At 38.2% G+C, this 20,617-nt stretch overlaps 3 protein-coding genes across 4 annotated transcripts; all 3 read right to left on the reverse strand.

Moving 5' to 3' along the window:
* Positions 1 to 1,591: 1,591 nt before the first annotated feature.
* Positions 1,592 to 5,153, reverse strand: LOC131309856 (protein THYLAKOID ASSEMBLY 8, chloroplastic). Its single transcript, XM_058336522.1, has 2 exons — positions 4,707 to 5,153; positions 1,592 to 2,093 (listed from the first exon to the last, which is right to left on the reverse strand). Exons 1-2 carry the CDS (start codon positions 5,081 to 5,083, stop codon positions 1,697 to 1,699), a joined length of 774 nt encoding a protein of 257 aa, XP_058192505.1. The 5' UTR covers positions 5,084 to 5,153; the 3' UTR covers positions 1,592 to 1,696.
* A 3,376-nt stretch (positions 5,154 to 8,529) lies between these two features.
* LOC131309857 (uncharacterized) lies at positions 8,530 to 9,835 on the reverse strand. Its single transcript, XM_058336523.1, has 2 exons — positions 9,630 to 9,835; positions 8,530 to 9,029 (listed from the first exon to the last, which is right to left on the reverse strand). Exons 1-2 carry the CDS (start codon positions 9,643 to 9,645, stop codon positions 8,740 to 8,742), a joined length of 306 nt encoding a protein of 101 aa, XP_058192506.1. The 5' UTR covers positions 9,646 to 9,835; the 3' UTR covers positions 8,530 to 8,739.
* A 3,433-nt stretch (positions 9,836 to 13,268) lies between these two features.
* LOC131309858 (uncharacterized) lies at positions 13,269 to 19,471 on the reverse strand. Of its 2 annotated transcripts, XM_058336525.1 has the most exons (3): positions 19,449 to 19,471; positions 14,086 to 14,169; positions 13,269 to 13,785 (listed from the first exon to the last, which is right to left on the reverse strand). In XM_058336525.1, exons 2-3 carry the CDS (start codon positions 14,099 to 14,101, stop codon positions 13,550 to 13,552), a joined length of 252 nt encoding a protein of 83 aa, XP_058192508.1. In that variant the 5' UTR covers positions 14,102 to 14,169; positions 19,449 to 19,471; the 3' UTR covers positions 13,269 to 13,549. The 2 variants fall into 2 exon arrangements, with proteins under 2 accessions (XP_058192508.1, XP_058192507.1); XM_058336524.1 differs by lacking the exon at positions 19,449 to 19,471 and having other exon boundaries at positions 14,086 to 14,361.
* Between the last annotated feature and the right edge of the window lie 1,146 nt (positions 19,472 to 20,617).

Here is a 20,617-nt window from a genome sequence, read left to right on the forward strand (position 1 = left end):
CACATTAATTATGTGACTTAGATTGAACCCGAATCAAAACTATATCAGCTTTAGATGTGAAAGGGTTAGAATCTGGCTTGTCTAAACTGAACTGCAGAGGTGCGGTTCAAGTGATCGCAACCGTTGGATGGTATTTTTAATGATCCAAATTAATTTCCATATTCTTACCATTTCAGCAAATCTGAACCATTGATTATCGAGATGAACGATTTAGATTACACCACATAAGCCCAATCCAACGGGTTAACCACATTGCGTAAGGGTGATATCATCCCTTCGTAAAAGAAAAGTCATTGGATTTTTGGTCTTCAAAAATTTCTAGTAGATGATTAGAGAAAAGTAGAACTTTTTTGCTCTGTTATTTGAACTGATTGCCCACTGGAAACGGAAAGAGCAATAATTGGACCTTGCAATGTCCGAAATAATTGCTCCATAATTTTTTAGTTAGAGAACGCACATGAGTAACGAATTATCTGCTTTGTTTGATTTGAATTTGAGATTTTTGGATAACGAGTGGAGAGAGATAGATAGAGAATGAGAGTAGTAATTTGAGAGAAAAGTTTTTAAAAGACCGTGCAGAGAGAGAGAGAGAGATTGGTCTTAGAGACCTAAAGCAAACAAAGTCGTGCGGAGTTTTTAGTGGTACTAGTCTCTATTATTTGAAGAAATTTTTTTTTTCCCTAATTTAAAGAAATAAAGATTTGAGTCCGTTTCGCAATCATCTTTTAACTTTTGATTGGTATGTTCTATACTTTTTCTATGCACCTTCACTTATCTTCATCACCACCCCACCAAAAGTTTGCCAACATCTTTCTCAACTGGCAAAGTCCCTTTTAGAGAGTAGTCCTATCCAAAATCCAAATCTAAGCATAGTGTTTGACAAGATCATGATAGATAACTTACAACACCAATGGTTTTAGTCCCGTTGTCGATCCAACTCGATTCTCGGTTGGTGTTCCGTTAAGTTAAATCTTGAGAAGAAGAGTTGTCGCTAGTAAAACCACCGTCCGCAAACTCTAATCTTGTAGCCGCAAACTTTTACCACGTGGATGCAAACAATGACCTCGTGACCCAAAATTCGATCTGTATGGTCACAAACTCTGACCATTAGGCTGCGAACTCGAACTCAGATGGGATTACAGATTTACACATCTGCACCCTTAAGTTATGAAAACATTGAAACTCTATGTTGTTATATTACCTATTGTAAGAATAATTACCACACTACCCTCACAAAATGCAAAATGGCCGAAATGCCCTTGTCTAAGAAATGCATTGTTCTGTTTTGTTTCTGAGAAACCTAAAGGCATGGTGAAGTGTTGCGTGATTATTTGAAAGCATGATTTAAATCCTTTTCTTGTTAATGGCTTAATGCTCGTCATGATTATCGTTTCATGAGAACTTAGAAAGAACGATGGAATCATGGGTTGGTACGCAAATATTCGAGGAATCACGGTAGAAACAGATAGTAGGAAATAAGGGATTAAAAGGAATATTTTGGAATCTGTTGAGGTTTAGGGTGAATTGAATGGGCCCTGGTATTCAAAAAATATTTTGCAGATAAATGACAATCGCACAGGAAAAAAGAATGTGCGATACAAATGTGATGCTTGACTACTAAATTTCTGGTGTCCATCTCAAACCACAAAAGTATATAATTACTACTCCACAATACAACCCAAACAAAGAATTGGAATCATATACTACTACCATTTGTTTTGCATTTTAGATCCTTCAAAACCTCATATTCTCCTAATCGTCCACAACTCCACCCAAACTCTGCATCAATCTCCTCAGCAATCGTCTCTTCGCCTAATCTCCTCAAACCCTTGCTCAAAACATTAGCCACATAATAATAAGATGGAAAAGTGGACCCCCAACCGCTCCTCTTCATCAAATTGTAAATTCTAACTGTCGATTCTGTTCTTTCGGTTGTAATCAATGCCTTGACGAGTCTGCCAAGTCCCTTGTCGTCGCAAGGGATCGTACCCTCTCGCTCTAGATCAAGAATCAAACGGTCAATATCCTCCATCATTCCCTTCTTCCCCAGTGCCAAAACCAGGTCGGCATAAATACCCAAGTTGGTTTGGTACCTGTAATATGCAAGAATCAAAAGAACTGATATCTACAAATACTAATGGACAAAAGAAAAAGAATCACACGCATAATGGCTCAACTTCAACCAGACTCTTCTACTGCTCCCTTTATTTAAGAAATCCTACTTGAACATACAATTTATATGCCTCCAGAACTATGCGCAAAGGGCCTGGGTCGAGTAAAGACTATAACTCGGCCCTCCGCCAATACAATATTGGTCATGTAATTACGTCCATCAATTTTAAAGTAGACCATCACTCATCATTCTGATTGGTTATAGTATAAGGTCCATAATTTAGAACTATGTTTGAAACCCGCGAAAAGGAAGATAAGAGAGACAGATAATTAGAAGCAAAAGTGTTCACTGTTCACCCAATAAAAACTAGAGCTTAGTGTTTCATTTGACAGTTCCCTCCCCGACTTTCATAGAGTATCTCGAGTGCGTTCTAGAGTATCCCTGCCTCCCCCGGGTGTCTAAACAAAACAAGTTGCAGAAAAATAGGATACTTGTAGTTTGAAGTACCTGTCCAAATAGTGTTTTAGTCTTATCTCTACACTGTAAAGTCACCCATTAGTTGCGGATCCAAAAAAAAAAAGTCACCCAATAGTCACTTGGCCAAAAATGTAACTAGTGGATGTGTACACACACACTCCAATGGACTAGAGAAAGTGACCCATAAACTCAGTATTCTATTTAAAAATATATCTTTTTTTGTATCTAGAGAAACGACAACAAGGCTAAGAAGAACAAATGATATCAGAAGCAAGGATAGAATGCAATTCAAAGGGTAACAAAGATCTCCAAAGAGGAGACAGAGAGCCTCGAAGAGCTAGAGAAGCTACTTTGTCTGCTACTCTATTTGCAGTCAGGATAATCCATTTCAGCTCTAAACCTCTGCCTTGCACAAGCCTGTAAAATCAAAACCAGGGCAGCAATCCAAAGGAGGATCCAACTCTTAAAATCCAAAACCAGAGCAGCAATATCCAAAGGAGGATCCAACTCTTTCACACTCAGCTCAATGGCTTGCTTACAATCAGATTCTACTTGTATGTTGGACAGCCCCAAAACATTTGCCATAACACAAGCCAACTGAATAGCTGATAATTCCCCGAGCAGAACTGAACCAACACTGAAAGCTTTAACTGCTCCATCCACAATTCTTCCTCTGAAATCTCTGAAAACCACAGCTGCTATAGCTTCCTTCCCATCTTTGGCCATCACTCTACTTGGTCTTCATTTGGGGTAATCAACTATTCAGGATGCTGGACATCTATAATTTAATTGCTCCTTGGTAGAAGAGACCCAAAAGCCTCCTCAAAATCCATACAAGAACTCAGGATTTTCGAAGCTGTTGATTAAGGGTCCAATGGTTTGCTTATTGAACATCAACTCATTTCGGCCTTCCAAATAAACCATCCAAACAGAGCCACTCTACTAATCAAATCAGTAGCTTCACCCTCGGAGACACATTTCTCAAGGGAAGAAGAGGTCCATTTCAGCACACTTGGAGGGGGGTTTTCATGTAGCCATTGAAGATCACCACCAAATCCAGCTGCAAGCAAAACTAATGTATTGCACAGATTCCACACATTGATCACAGAGTGGGCACATCAGAGAAGTGGAACAATTCCTCGCAAAAAGGTTCTCCTTTGTAGCTAGATTATTTCTAAAAACTCTCCACCTACAACTCCTCACGTTTGGGGAGGTTTTGAGCTTCCAAATACATTTCCAAACTTTTTGGCTCACTCGGAAGAAGTGCTCAGGCTTCTCTCTCATCTGCTATCTTTTAGATTTGAATGCAACTTGATAACCCGATTTAACTGTTTCAGGTGAAAATGCCAAACCAACCAGCCCACTTTTTGCGTTTGGGAAATGAGAAAGAGAAAAGTTAAGAACTTCTCACTCAATGTGGTTCTAAGAATTTGTAAATTTTATAGCTTAATACTACTTTTTAAACATAAAAAGTGAAAATCTCACTTAACAGTACACATTTTTAATCACCTTGTTTCAACATCTATTCACTCTCTAGCCTAACAACTAATAACACAAAATAAATAGGTTCCAATTTTATCAAAGCTGTTAATCACACTTTAGCTATCCAATTGTAGGGGTGATAAACAAGCCGAAGGAGCCAAGCATGGGGTTGATCAAGCTTTGAAAACTTCACGAGATTCAAAACCTGTTCAAACTTAGCTTGTTTATGAGACGAGCCTATCTCAAACGAGCTTCGATCAAGCCAAACATGAGCCATTTCGAGTAGCTTGAACCTTTTATACATCACAAGTCGAGCAAGTCGAGTAATAGCATGGATTGAAACCTTAAAGAGCTTTGAAACATGTTCATGTTTGTTTATATGGCAAACTGATCTTGAACAAGCTTTTAACAAACGAATACGATCTCTGCTCGGGTTTTTTAGCAGCTCTATCCAATTGGAGATGCTTCAAAGCATCAAATTCGTCATAATCAAACCAAATCGAGCATTGAATCTAATCAATTCATTTTTCCGATTGGGCTCTGTCAAGATCACCGCATTGCGTCGCATCTAACAAACTTACATTCATTCTATGCCTCTAATAAGTCAATAACAATAATTATACAAGGAACTCACCAGTTTTCTGATCGGACGACTGAGAACACCTTAAGCGCTAAATCAGCGTGATCCTGCCGTCGAAGCTCGTTGAAGGCGGCGATGAGGTCGGCCTTAATCAGACGCGGAAGGGTTTCCGATAAAACGTCGTTGAGCTTCGATTGGTCCCCTCTGTGGGCCCGTTTCAAGGATTGGACGGCCTGGATTGCTTCTGTGCTAAGCACTCGGCCTTTGACTAGAGGGCCACGGTTATTTCGTGGGCCGCATCGGATGATAAGGGAAGTTCTGGTTTTACGGGTGTTGGTTGCCTGGGCGGTTGAAGGGTGGGGTGAAAAGGTTGAGCAGAGAGAGGACGCCATGTAAAGGAGAGAGAAACAGAGAGAGAGAGAGGACGCCATGTATTATCTTTGGAGAAGATGGGTTAATATCTCAAATACCCATCAACTATGACATTGTATCACTTAACCCCACTCAACTATTAAAAACCAAAATGACACTAACTTTGTTAACGGATAATAGATTTTATTTTTTATTTTTTATTTTTTTGGGGTAGTGAACACGCTAAATAAGATTAAACAGAAAATATAAGTCTAGGGTATTTAACCCCTACATTATCTTCTTGCAATTGAAATAACAACACAGGCGGTGCAACATAAAAAGAAGTAAATCCTAAAGCATGGGTGAGAGCTTCCTTGGCAAAAATATCCGCACATTTGTTTTCCTCTCGATAAACATAGCTAATAATCACAGATGTGAACTTCTCTAAAAGGCACATGCATTGTGAGATAAAATTACACAAAGGGTGAAAATCCGAAATCTCATAGAGTATTTTTGCAATTTGGGCTGCATACACACAAACTTTAACTCAGTTCCAATTGTGATGTAGAGCTAAAGATAGCCCATCGTAGAGAGCCCAAAGTTCTGCTACAAGAACTAAACAAGAGCCTATATGGCGTTGAAAGCCCACCAACAAATTACCCTGCTCGTCTCTAATAACGCCACCTGCGGCTGCTTTACCATGACAGTCGAAAGCTCCGTCGGTGTTGATTTTTACTGAGCCCGAATGGGGGCTCCCAACCTACCAAGATTTCTGAGGAGGTCCTAACCGACAAGGGGTTGAATACTATGAAGTACCATTCAGTTCCCCGAGCCAAAACATCCAGGTGGGTGAAAAATCTAGAGTCGAGAAGATTAATAGAAGGGTTTGAACCGAAGTGAAGTTTGTTCCGATTGATCCAAATACACCAACAACCTAAAGGGAAAATGATGGACCAAGCCACACCAGAAGAGTGCAGAAAATTAGAGCCACAATTTGACTTGACCGTCGTTTTCCCTTCCCAAAAAAATTGGGAATTAAAAGGTTAGGGAGGAGGGAAGCCCACATAGATTGGGCTTTGGGACAGTCACGAATGACATATGGAGGGTGTCCTCGATCGTTACCTGAAAAACAAACGAAGTCCTATTATTAAGAGCCCAGGCCAGGAACCTCTATCCCATAAATCACGCACAAGAAGATCGTGGTCTCGAAGAGTTAAAGGGCCTCCAATGAATCATTCCCCGAAGAGGACCATCCCCCAACCAATTGTCAAACCAAAACTTGGTAGAAGAACCGCTAAGAACAACGGAACTGGAACTGAGATTACCTTTAAGATATCTACCCAACTTCACTGTCTTCCTCCGATGCTTGAACCACAAACACCTCCCTTTATATGGATGAATTGGAGAGGACACTCTCTCCAATCCCCGGTCAAAAAGAACTTTTTCAATCACACTTCAATCATCGGGACCGTTTATAATTTTTAGGTTATTGAGAGCATCAAGCATGCCAAAAATTAGTTTGATCAATTAAGATTAAATTTTTTACACCGCCGGTGTAAACATTTGTTTCTTCCAAATTAATTACATTGTATCACGTCACCATGTTCAAATAATTTGGACCACTCTTTTGACGATGTGGCTCAATATAATTGATTCGAAGGAAATACCGGCGGTGTAAAGAATTTAATCTCTGATCAATTATCGTTTGATATAATTTCGAAACAGATTTATATTGCAAAAAATTGAGAAAGGGGTTTTGTTCCGTGTTGCAATATTATAAATTGCACGATAATGTGTTTCATTCCATATTACTATAGGTGTTATCAATTGAACACATTAGTTAATTTTTTTTATTTTCTCATATTACTACATGTAGTATTTTTATATCAAGTTTTCGTTTGAACATTTGATTCTATGTTATGAAATCGATGTAAATTTACAATTGAACATCTAATACACGAGCTCAAAAACCCCTCTAACGGTCCTCCTTCTCTCTACTTTCTCTCTCTAAAAACCACACCCTCTGGGGCCCTCCCCTCCCTCCCTCCCTCTCTCCTCCTCCAATCTCCCTCGTCCCTCCGGTGTATCTCTCTCTCCGGTCTGGTATGGCGAGCGTTGGTGTGTTTAAGGCGTCAAAGCTTCGGATGATCGGACCTCCGGCCGGTGTTCCGTGGGCTTGACTCGTCCGGGCCTTGCCTTGTCTTCTCAGATTCGGTGGTTGGTGGCCGGCGGCAAGGTAATAAAGGTGTGATGGAGTTAGGGTTTTTTTTTCCTGTTTTTTTTCTGTTTTTTCCTGTTTCTGGCTGGTCTCCCCAGTCCAGAGTAGGTACTGGTCTGATTTTCAGATCCGGTGTGGAAGGGTTGGTGGGCGAATAATCCGGCGCTTTTTGAGGATTGTCTGACGATGATGGTTTTTTTTTTTTTTGGTCTTGCTCCGTTGGCTGTTTTTCGGGGTTAAGATTGATTTGATGAAAAGGAATCCCCTGTTTTCTTGCTTATTCAGTGATCAGGCTCCGTTCCCATAGGTGCTTATTCTTTATTACGGTGAACGGTTCTATTGGTCGAACTTCGTGTGTCGACTCTGCTTTTCAGTATGTGCTTATTTCTCGGTGGTAGAGTTTAGGTTCCTGCCTGTTGTGCTTGTTTAGCCTGTATCTCTGTATTTTCGGTGGATTCTTGTATTTGCCCGATGGGCACTTTTATTGAAATGAAACTGATTGACTTGTCCAAAAAAAAAAAAGCTCAAATCAAACTACATACTCTTAATGACAAAAATAAGAAAAATAGAGAGCAGAAAAAATATCTATTGGTATCGTGCTATTCTCTATATCTCCAAAAACAAGAGTATATTTTCAAAAAGATCCGGTCGACCGCAAAATTTCCTACAAAAAATTACTAGTGTACTTATGGGTCGGTTTACTCTTTGCTTGACTCAAAAGATAAAAATAGAACAATTGCAACTTCTTACGCATGAAATCTTGTGTAAATATGATTGGTTAATAGAGCTAGTAGAGTATAGGTAATTCTTGAATACCCTATTAAAAATTTCAGGTGCCGCCACTTGATGCATGGAAATTATGTACGCAGATATTGCAAAGAGAACACCACTTGATGAAATACGAGTCCAAATCCTCTCTTGTTATCAAACCAAACAGTCAAATCGCAATCGTCCATCACTGCATCAATGGTCCAGATTGGGTAAAGATTCCGGTCGGTAATATATTCTTACCGGTCTTTAGATCAAGACAATCAAAATTCCTACTAACCAGAGTCTTTTTCCACGATCTGAACTATTATCTGTGATGATATGACAGCTGAGATCATATCGACCGTTCTCTACAGTTGAAATACATGAATGCAGATCGGATCCATGTCCGTGAAATGTCATCAAGGGTGTAATTGGAGAATCAAGTTACCATAATCTTTGAAACGAATAATCCTACTTCCCTTATGTATATGCTAGGTTAACTCAAGAGCGCAACATGTTTGGGAGTCGTCGTTTCAAAGACTATGTTTGTTTCGAGACTTTAGACCCAAATTTTTCTTTCTGCACCTTAATAAATTTTAACACTAATTTCCCATCTAAAACCACAAAGCAAAAAATTACAACAATACAACCCAGACAAAGAATTATCATACTGACCCCACAAAAAATAAACAAACCATTAATCCAAAAAAGAAAGAGGGCTGCCAAACGGGGATTAGGGAGCTATAGAGCTAGTCTTTTTTGTCAAAACTAGGCCTTTTTCTTCTTGGGCCAACACCCCGGCTGAACCACGGGCTCCCCGGTTGGGTTCAGTAATTCCTCAACACGCTTAGAAGTGGCGTCGGCTGCAACCCTCGCCGCCTGGGCTTCGGACCCCGTTCTCTTAGCATCTGCAGCATACCTTTGAGCCAATTCTCTTGCCTCGGCAGCTTCTTTCTCCTTTCTTTCAGCTCGCGCAACGTATTTAGCAGCTTTATCGTCTGCCTTTTTCGCCCTTTTTATAGCCTTCCATTTTTTGGAGTCCGCAAGTTTCAGCTCAGCTGCATGCAAGCGCTTAGAACATTAGAAATCAGGCCATGCATGTTTGGCTCGCATCTCTCAAAATCATTCTCTATTTTTTAGTTCCGAACGTGCGTTCCTAAACATAAATTGCCGGCTATTAGCGTCGTAGTCGCTAAATCCTTAGAGCACCTGGATGTATGCATGAGAACTAAAATGTTAATTTCGTAGGAAGTTTGATTAATTTAGTGACAGTTAGTTCGTACTTAGTACCAACAAGTTTAAAATTTCTTCTTCTTCTTCTTCTCCTTCCCCCCCCCCCCCCCCCCCCCCCCCCTCTCTCTCTCTCTCTCTCTCTCTCTCTCCCTCCTTTGGTGGTTGTAGGCTTGTAGCTAGCTCAAAGTACGTCAACTGTTAAGTTGTATATATTTTGGTTCAGCAATTTGGAATAGATATGGAGGGATGAGAAAATTTGGAAAACCTTTCAGTTCCATCAAGTTTTCTGTTTCCTCTTCATATTCCTCCACCAAATATTCATTATCCAAACACAATATAATATTAGAATAAAACTAACCTCAAGAGACTCGACAAAATGTCAATAAAAGGAAGCTAGCTATTAAGAGATGGTAGTAGTAATATACCTTTTGCATGATCCATTGATGTATATATGATTTAATTCCTTTCTCTCGCCTTCAATTTGTAACAAATCAGCTAGAACTCGATCCGAAGAAATTGCCCTTGCAGAGAAGAGCTATTGCGAATTGGGTGGATCTGTTGAAGTTGGAGCTGGCAATCGGTAAAGGGTATATATGGATAAATAGTTGAAGAAAGAAAGACGAAAAAGATACTCCCTCCGTCCCAAAATGATTGTCCGGTCCGCAAAACGGAGTGATAAAAATAATGCAATTTTTTCAAGAAAAAATTTAAACTTTTTTCACAAATTAAAAATATTCATTGATATTTAGTAAGTTGTTAAAAAACTTTTGATTTTTTCTTGCAAAAATTGTATTATTTTTAACACCTCATTTTGCGGACCGGACAAACATTTTGGGACGGAGAGAGTAGAAAGCAAGGGCATGCAGGTGCAGAAAGAAAGCCCAAGACCACTGATGTATACTCAGCACCTAATATTGTACACGTAAGTGTGTGTGTTGTTTGTTTGCTTTTTTTTTTTTTTTAGCACGGCAGGCCGGTAGTACTACTTTCCCTAGTCATGTGGCCATTTGCTACGTGTCTTCTACCATTAATGTTTTTTCTGCCTTGGTATGCCTCTGGGGCGTGGCGGTGCCTCGAAGGAGCATATGGAATAATTAATTAATTACTCGTCACATGGACTCTTTAGAAAGAAGATTTTTTAAAATAATAATAGTCCAAACAGATGGAATTCGTTTTCCCATAAAGATGATGACACGTTGCCTGATGGTTAAGATCACATCAATTTACACTCTCATTTAATACCCATACTCAATTTTTTGAATGCGCCCTATACGCATCATGCATTCTCAAGTCCACACCTTTGTTAGTGTGAGTGAGCAATTTATATCTCTCAATGTCGATAATTAAAGATTTGGCTCAGGAGCAAAGCTTATCCTTCAATTGGGTTAGGAGATCAACCAATTGGGTTTTCCAACCGAGTTTCGTCGGTTAGAAAAAATTGTGTAACGACTAAATATATATATATATATATATATTTATATATTATTGTGATTAGCGGTAATCATGGAGTACTGATTTTGGTTTTCTATGATTAATAATAATGTGCCAGCTGACAAAGTTCTTTTTTTAAAAAAAAAATTGATCACCGACCAAGTTCATATTTTTTTACTGAACTGACCGACCAAGTTCATTAAATAGTGGGAAGATAAATTAGTATCTTTGTTACCTTTTGGGAAATGAGGGTAGGGTGCTGTGTACTGTGGATTTAGATCCACTCCCCACATTCTCTCTCTTCGCATCGTGTGGAGCTTTCAACTGGAGAGTGACATTCTTTACAAAACTGATCCAAAGGTTGTATATAGCCCATAGCTTAGCACATTAATCAGTAAATTTTCCACATCAAACGGCGTCGGTAGGGTTGCAAATGAACCGAGCCGCTCGCGAGTGACTCGCAGCTTGGCTCGTTAGTGGCTCGTTCAAGCTCGGCTCGGAAGTTAAACGAACAAGCTCGAACCGATCTTTTCAGCTCATTTTGTAAACGAGCCGAGCTCGAGCAAGAATAAGCTCGAGTCGGCTCGCGAGCCGGGGTATATATACTCAAGTTTAAAATTTTTATGGTTATTTCATAATTTATTCTTTCCGTTTTCACTTTCCAGTCAACCAAGGGAGGGGAGAACACACGAACACTAGTACACTCCCGCTCCATAAGAAAATGAAAAATATATACCTTCACAATCAAAATATTTTTGGTTATATTAGGCCTATACAAGGATATATATACATTTTTCGTTGGTCCGCTGAGGCTCGTGAACAAGCTCGAGCTTGAGTCAAGCCAAGGCCTGCTCGGCTCGAGCTCGACTCGTTAAGTTTTCACTGAGCTCGAGCTCAAGTTCGTTAAAAATTTAATAAACAAGCTTGAACACTGTAAAGCTCGGCTCGACTCTGCTCGTTTGCAGCCCTAGGCATCGGTTTTTAATACCCCAAAGTCCACCCATGTAAGTCTTGACGCCAACAGAGCTTCAACAATGCTACACACGCAATAATTCAACCATAACCCCGACTACAATCTCCCACATACACGTGGGCCCCACGTGCATGCGAGAGGGTATGGTTGAATTATTGTGTACCTAGACTTATTGACAGAGCTTACCTCAGTCATAGTCAAGGGGATTTTAGAAAAATTAACTTGGAGAAGATTTCGTAAAAATGCTTGTTTTTTTGGTACACAAATGGAAATGCACGTATGCTACACCGTTACCTCCACCACCAAAGAGTATTATAGGAGCCGAAGCTAAAGTCTCACTATGCGTGGGTGGTGTTAGGAGTATATTCAACCCAAATGATCAGGGGCTATGGGGACTTAAATCTAGGATTGTCTAACAAAATTTAAGTTCCTAATCACTGAACCAACCCCTCATTGATTCTTAAAAATGCTTGTCAATCATGTGAGAGGGATGATTAAGAACACGAGCACAGGAGGATGTTTGAAAGCAAAAGAGGATGAGAAAGATTTTCTATTCTCTAGCTTATTTATAGAGAGAGCACTACACCGCCCTCTAACAATAAATTCCAACCCAATATGAAAGGTTACAAAGAATTCCCAACAAAGTTACCACTCCACTGCATGACCTTCTACTTCAGCACACTTCACAAACTCCCTTTCTTCATTCTTCTCTCCAAAAATTCTGAAAATTCCCTATTACAGGCCGGGGGGAAAAAACCCACCAACTTAAGATGCCAACAATTATTGATAGATTCTTTCCAAGTAATTCAAATGCTACGTACCGTGTTTGTAAGCGGACATTTGTCATTCACAAACAATAAATCCAAAAGGGATTGCGTGAATTGAATAAGATTTTGTGCTTCCACGGTTTAACAATGTTTTCTACAGGGTACTAGTAAGATGTTTTTCATGTTTGTCCGTTGCAGTTATATGTAGAATAGAGCACTCGATTTTTTGTGAATGCAAGGATTAATTATTGATAGGGCATTTTTGAAAATCCAAAGTGCAAGTGGGCTTTAGAAAAAGGTTCATACCAAGTGGGATATTGCCTTTTAATAGAAGTAATAGATTAGATAATTATATGTGTTTGAATATTGATCATTAGAATTTTCTTAATTAGAAATAAAGACCTCAATAGGTAATAAAGCCTCACCAAGAACCCTTTGAAATGCCACATTCTCGATATTCTCTGGTCAGAGAATTTATTTTCTTTTGTAATCTAAAGCCTCGCGCTCGTTAAACTTTAAATAGCATTAAATATTGCAATAATTTTGGGTTAAAATTGGCTAAATAGACCTGCTCTCTCTATCGCTCTTAACTTAAAAATTAATAAAGCCATTTCTAAAATCAGCCAGTATATCTTAAGAAAGATTAAGCGTGTTGGAGAGGACATGTTAAAAAACCTTGATTACAAAAGCTTGATTAACAAATTTATTACTTATTTAATAAGAATTCAAAGTTTAATTTTTAAATTCTAAAAGAAATTGATTTTCGCACCCATTTTCTTGTTTTTACTTGCATGAGATTACATTTCCTTTGCCCGGCCTTGAATGATTTCTCTTTGGTATACATGCAAGGGTAATATGACATATTCACACGACTTAAGACAAGAAAAAGAGAGTGATTAAAAGAAATTTTATTAAGCCTAGAGTGGCGATACAAAGATCATGAAAAGGAAACGAAAGCAAAATAGCATCACAACCGGGGCCAAACATCATAACTACGTAGGCACCTAAGACCCTGATCCTCTGTACCGGAAAACCTCTGTTTGTAGGTTTCTCGGTACAGAGAAATTTCGTACTGCTAAAAATCGCATAAATTTTACAAAATAAAATACTAATTCACACACAAACAATTTTACTGGTTTCTCAGCAGAGAGGATTTCTCGTGCCTAAAAGACCCTCACTTCTTCTTGCCTTCAACATGCTTAGAGGCAGAGTCGGCCGCAGCCCTCGCCGCCTGGGCTTCCGCCCCCATTTTCTTAGCATCTGCAGCATACTTGTCTGCCAATTCTCTAGCCTCGGCAGCTTCTTTTTCCTTTCTCTCGGCTCGCGCAACGTATTTAGCAGCTTTGTCTTCCGCCTCTTTTGCCTTCTTTATGGCTGCCCATTTTTTGGAGTCCGCAACTTTCAGCTCAGCTGCAAGCACTCATCCAGCAAGAGCAAGTACTTTAGAACATTAGAAATTAGGCCATGTTTGGCATCTTTAAAAATTTACTCTCTATTTTTAAATTGTATTTTGGTTCAAGAACTTGGAATAGACTTGTGGAGGGATGAGAAAATTTGGAAAAACCTTTTCAGTTCCATAAAGTTTTTTTTGTTTCCTCTTCATATTCCTCCACCAAATCATTATCCAAACACAATATTATAATCAAACTAACATCAAAAGACTCAACAAAATGTCAATAAAATGACGCTAGTAAGAGATGGCAGTAGTACCTTTTGCATGATCCATTGATATGTGATCGATGTTCCTTCCTCTCCCCTTCAAATTTGTTCAAATCAAAAAACCAAAGCAAAGCAAAGGAATTGCTAATTGGGTGGATATGAAGTTGGAGCTAGCAATAGGTGAAGGGTATGGATAAATAGTTGAACACAAACAAGGGCAGGTGAAGAAAGATAAACAAAGGGCCTACTCATCATCAAATAAAAAAAAGAAAAAGAAAAGCAAGGCAGGTGAGAAAGAAAAACCTTCCTGCACGTGGCCCCTTGGGGCATCGCCGCATAGTCCCCCATTTCTTTCTCCATCCCGTTACAAAATTTACGAAGCCCATGCATGGCAAGAAAAGAGTTTGGACACTGTCTCGTAGTATTTCACATACTCATCACATGGACTCTTTAGAAAGATTATTAAAATAAGGGATGAAAAAGCAGAGTAGGTGCTCTCTAGAAAATGGAAGGGGCTGTAGTACGCCAATCGCTGTAGTACGTCAATTCGATCGTCTATCTCAGCACAAACGACTTGGATTTAATTCGAACTCCTATAAATCTTAGCCGTCCATTATTCGGATGGTATAGTGCACCCATTGTAGTACACCGTGTAGATGTGCACCCGCCGCACTACACAGTGTAGATATGCATCCACTGCATTACACTGTGTAGATGTGCGCATCTGCCGCACTCCACCGTGTAGATGTGGCTGGCAAGGTTTTTTTTTTCAATTTTTTTTTCCTTATCACCGACCATGTTCATTGAATATTGAAAAAATAAATTATCTTTGTCACCTTTTGAGGAAAATAAGGGTAGGTGCTGTGTACCCCCTACGGATTTGGATCCTCTCTCCACATTCTCTCTCTCCACGTCGTGTGGAGCTTTCAACTAGAGAGTGACACTACATTACGAAACTGATCCAAAGGCTGAGAATAGGCCAGCACATTATTCAGTAAATTTCCCACCTTAAAAGGAGGGTCGGTTTGTAGAGCACGCCCCCCAAGTCCCACCCATGTTTTTGACGCCAGAGGAGCTTACCCCCATTCCCAATATTAATATAGTAGGAGAAAATCTTTTTGACAGCGGAGCCATGAGTAGTTATTTACAGAGCCAATTGTTCGGATGTTAATAAAAAAAATTCGGGGAAGTTGAACGTTTTCTCGAAAAAGTTATATTAAAATTTGGACCGTCTAGAACACTTTTGGACTGTCACGATTTGTTGCTATTGTAAACAACTTGTTCATAGCTCCTAAGTTTCTCTCATTAAGTAGTGCTCAAGTAGAAGCTTTGTTTGGTTCAATAAGTATATAATCACACACAAACACTTTCACATACTCACTCACAATAGGAATGGGCCCCGCACACACCAGGGATAAATTTAGCAAATGTGCAAGTGTTGGCCAATTTTGCCCAATCTTCTAGCCAAGAGTGAACCGTTCAACAATTTAATGGATTATTTCAAAATTTTAACTTATCGATAAAACTTCATATTAGTTTATTATCTCATAGGAGATCCTCTATACCGAGAAAGTACCCCTGTTTTCATGTATCGAGAAATTTTGGACCATTGGATTGTGTAAGAATTATTTTTGTTTCATAAAATTTTTATGCAGATCCAATGGTCTCGAATTTTTCGGTACAGGGATACAGAGGTTTCCCGACATCGAGGATCCAGCTTCTTATTATCTAACTTAAACCTTAACTAAGTGGGGTGTACACTAACTTTGGCTATTTTGACACTTCAACATTTAAAAGTTTAGCATCTCCATAGCGGATGCTCTCAGTCGAAGAATCTGTTAATCAAATTTAGCTGTCGTTGATTTTAAGCAAATGATAGGCTTAATTGCAAGAACACCCCCTAAACTATCGTATTTTGGCAAGTTCACCCCCTTAAGTTTAAATTCGAGCAACTTCACCCCCCAAACTACCAAATTCGAGCAACTTCACCCCTCCCCCATTTTCCGTCCATTTCTGTTAGGGAAATTTTTAAAAATGGTCCCTCTAGTTTGCACGAGTTCTCATTTTCGTCCCTCTACTATTAATTGTATCAATTTTAACCCTGTAGTTTTCATTCCATCTCAATTTCGTCCTTCTCCCTGACACCGTCCATGAAACAAACGGAATTGAAGGGCAAAATTGTCATTTTCTCTCACAGAGGGACCAAATTGAAATTTTATGCAAACCAGAGGGATTATTTTTAAAATTTTACATTTTACTTTCGTTTTTTGCAAATAAAATAAAAAAAAGACCATAAGTAATGTATTTGACAACTGAATTATTTTTTATTGGGTAATCAAACTATATTGAAAAATTTATATTTCATTACACATTACAAAAATATTAGAAAATGCACAAATCAACCCCTTAGCTAATGTCTTTGTATCATGTTCTTATAATCTTCTTATTTTTTCACCCAATAAAAAAAATGTTTAAAATCCGTGTTTATTTGTTATATGAGTGATCTTATGAGTAAGTCCCAAAATAAAAACACTTATACCCATATTTTAATGTATTTGATCTCTTAATATTTAATAGTGTTTCATTGCTTAATTAAACACAATTACAAGATTTCTAAATACTACTGAACAACTTTTTCTTTTTAATCATGTGACAAAAAAAATAACGATAGTGAAAATTCAATTGAAAAAAAAAATACAAGACCAAGACAATTATCATAAAGGTTGTTTTTCGAATTTTCTCATATTTTTTGTGATGTATATAATAAAAACTTTACAAAATTTCAACATATTTTTTATTATTCAATATAAAATGAGATGAGAAATATATTATATTTGATGTATTTTAAATTTATTTACAAAAACAAAAGTAAAAAATAAAATTATAGAAATAGTTCCTCTAGTTTACATGAAATCTCAATTTAGTCCCTCTGTGAGGAGAAATGACAATTTTTTCCTCCAATTCCGTTTGTTTCATTAACGCCGTAAGCGAGAGGGACGAAATTGAGACAGAATGCAAATTAGAGGACTAAAAGTAACACAATTGATACTAGATGGACGAAAATGAAAATTCATGTAAACTAGAGGGACCATTTATAAAAATTTCCCTTTCTGTTATAAATTTGGATGGAAAGTTTCAAAATTGGGTACCAGTCCCACCTAAAATTCGGTACCAGTACCAAATTTGGACAGAAAATTGGGTACCAGTACCACCTAAAATTCTGTACCAGTACCAAATGTGGAAACTTTCCATCCAAATTTATAACAGAAATAGACGGAAAATGGGGAGGGGGTGAAGTTGCTCGAATTTGGTAGTTTGGGGGGTGAAGTTGCTCGAATTTAAACTTAAGAGGGTGAACTTGCCAAAATGCGATAGTTTAGGGGGTGTTCTTGCAATTAAGCCCAAATGATACGAAGATTTTATGGATCGGTTTCTAGGCCTGCTAAGGGCGAGCGTCAGGCTGGCCCGAGTATAAGTGGGTTTCCGCGCCTCACTATGGCTCGGTCCAGTTATGAATTTAGATGGGCCAGGCCTTGTGTTCTGGGTCTGATAGGATCAACCCAGCCATGGTTATGCCAAAAGTAATGCTATGATATCTACTTCCTCTGTCCCAATTTGTTTGTCTAATCTCGGATTTTCAATTTATTAGGAAAACCAAATCTTATTCATTGATTTGAAAATGTACATAATCTCATCCATTGATTTTGGAAATTGGACAGTCAATTTGGGACATGCACAAGTCAAAAAAGAAACAAACAAATTGAGACGGAAGGAGTAGCAAGCTAGGGCATTTCCAATGGTTCAAAAGTCAAATGGCTACTTGAAGCTAAATTGTTAATAATAATTATATATAAAAACGAGACAAAACGCTGCATCTTTTAGCAGTATTGCTCCGGTGTTACACAGACATTTCTAAAGAAAGACATGTAATCTCAAACGACGGAGAGTCTCGTCACAAGAGATAAAGATAAAGAGACAATGGGTGTTTATAAACGCATCCTAGTGCTCGAGTACTAGAACACCTGTAAAAGCCAAAGAGAGTATCATGTATTAAAATTTACATAATATATCCACATATTCGCCACACAATTTTCAAACCGCTGAATCACATGAATATTTTACAAGAACGTTTGACTTATCAAAAATAAAAAATATTTTACAAGAACAAAAAAAAATTTACTGGTTTATCCGTAAAGAGGATTTTCTCGTGCCTAGCCAAGACCCTCCTCACTTCTTCTTAGGGACTTCAACAACATGCTTAGAAGCAGCGCCGGCTGCACCCCTCGCCGCCTGGGCTTCCGACCCCTTTTTCTTAGCATCTGCAACATACTTGTCCGCCAATTCTCTAGCCTCGGCAGCTTCTTTTTCCTTTCTTTCGGCTCGCGCAGCATATTTAGCAGCTTTGTCTTCGGCCCCTTTTGCCTTCTTTATGGCTGCCCATTTTTTGGAGTCCGCAGCTTTCACCTCAGCTGCAAGCACTCATCCAACAAGTACGTACTTAGGACATTAAGATATTATGCCATGTTTGGCATCTTTAAAAAATTTACTCTATTGTTAGTTCCGAACGCGCGTTGCTAAACAAAAATTGTCGGATATTAGAGTCTCATAATCGATAAATCCTTAGAGCATCTAAATGTATATGTATGCATGAGAATCATAATACTAATTTCATACGATGAGCAACAATACATACATATACATCCATCAATCACACTCTTTTTTACATTTGTACGGGACCCACACAATTGATTGTGGGATTCACGCATTTGTAAGAGGGGTGTGTTTGGAGGCGCTGGGTGTGTACCTGTTATTTCCCAAGTTCAATTATTGGATGAGAAATACTTATTTACAGAACAACCGTAAACAAGTGTTTACAGCTCTCAAGTCTAGATATTAATGAAATTTTTTCGAGAAAGAGTTTCAATAAAATCTAGACCGTCGAAAACAATTTTGGACGGCCGTGATTAATTGTCGCTGCAAACAGCTTGTTTACGCTCCGTAAATAAGTACTATTTCTCTTATTGGACTCCAGTTAATTAGTACCTACAAGTTTAAGATTTCTTCTTCTTCTCTCTCTCTCTCTTTTCTTTTTTCCTTTGGTGGTTGTAGCTAGCTCAAAGTACGAGAACTGTTAAGTTGTGTTTTGGTTCAAGAACTTGGAATAGATTTGTGGAGGGATGAGAAAAATTGGAAAACCTTTCAGTCCCATCAAGTCTCCTGTTTCCTCTTCATATTCCTCCGCCAAATCATTATCCAAACACAGCTTTCGAATAAAACTAATCTCAAAAGACTCAACAAAAAAAAAATGTGAACAAAATGATGCATGCTAACTAGTAATTGAGATGAATTAAGTACCTTTTGCATGATCCATTGATAAAAGAATTTCGATCAGAAATCAAATTAACAGTTGAGCTATTGCGAATTGGGTGGATCTGCAATTGGAGCTAACTATCGGTAGAGGTTGTGGATAAATAGTTGGAGAAAGAAAAACAAGGGCCCACAAATCAAATTAAAAAAAGAAGAAGAAGAAAGCCAGGTAGGCCTACAAATCACATGGACAGATGGACTCTTTGGATAGATTTTCGAAATAAAGTAATAGTCTCCTAGGAAAAAAGAGAAACAGGTGGAATTCAATTCGTTTTCCACTCGCCTTACGGTTAAGATAGGCACAGTTGACCAGATCGGTTCTCTTTTACTTAATTAATTTTTTTGTTTTGTATATTTTATAAGGTTTTTTTTATAATTTTTGGTCACTAAAGACGAATTAAGTATCAAACAACTGTTTTTTGGAGCTTAGTTAAATGTCGTCTTATTTGAATATTTTCTGTATATCAGTTCATATTTTTATACTTTTTCGATCCGTTTCGTCGAGACTAACGATTAATCTTAAAAATTATGACGAAAAGCTAAATGAAAAGTTATAAAATATAAAAAATATCGAAATAAGTTCCAGACTTATAAACGTTTTTTTTTTTTCTCCTCATCACCGACCAAGTTCATTGACTATTAAAAAATAAATGATCTTTGTCACCTTTGGTGGGAAATCAGGATAGGTGTTGTGTACTACGGATTTGGATCCTCTCTCCACATTCTCTCTCTCTCCTCGTCGTGTGAAGCTTCCAACTAGGGAGTGACACTTCATTACAAAACTGACCCAAAGGTTGAGAACGGGCCAGCACATTAATCCAAAGTTAAACAAGCATTAGAAAAAGAGACTGTTGGCACTCCCAAAATCGTTAATTGCACACTCTAAAGTTAAGAATTTTCAGTTAAAGAGTGTGGTTAATAATTTTGGGAAGTGCGAAAATTACTCTCCTAAGAAAAACGGAAAATGCTAACCTTCGCCCTAAGAATGAAAGATAACAGGTAAAACATGCATTCATATTCACAAAAAATGTATTGATATTTATGAAGGGAAATGATATTGACACTCCAAAAATTGATGCAGACACTCCAAAATCAGTGCAACTCCGAAGCCACTTTCTTTTATTTTTTGGAGTGTCTGCATCAATTTTTGGAATGCCAATATCATTTCCCTTTATGAAAGTGTATTAGGCCCCGTTCCAGAAACCTTCTTAAAAAA

Source organism: Rhododendron vialii, chromosome 12a (genome assembly GCF_030253575.1).
Source record: "Rhododendron vialii isolate Sample 1 chromosome 12a, ASM3025357v1".
NCBI lineage: Eukaryota > Viridiplantae > Streptophyta > Magnoliopsida > Ericales > Ericaceae > Rhododendron > Rhododendron vialii.

Excerpts from the sequence above, each read along its gene's own strand:
- LOC131309856 (XM_058336522.1), bottom strand. The coding sequence starts at position 5,083 with ATGGCGTCCTCTCTCTCTCTCTGTTTCTCTCTCCTTTACATGGCGTCC. Across the intron at positions 2,094-4,706 it reads GTCGTCCGATCAGAAAACTG|GTACCAAACCAACTTGGGTA; the intron begins GTGAGTTCCTTG and ends TGCATATTACAG.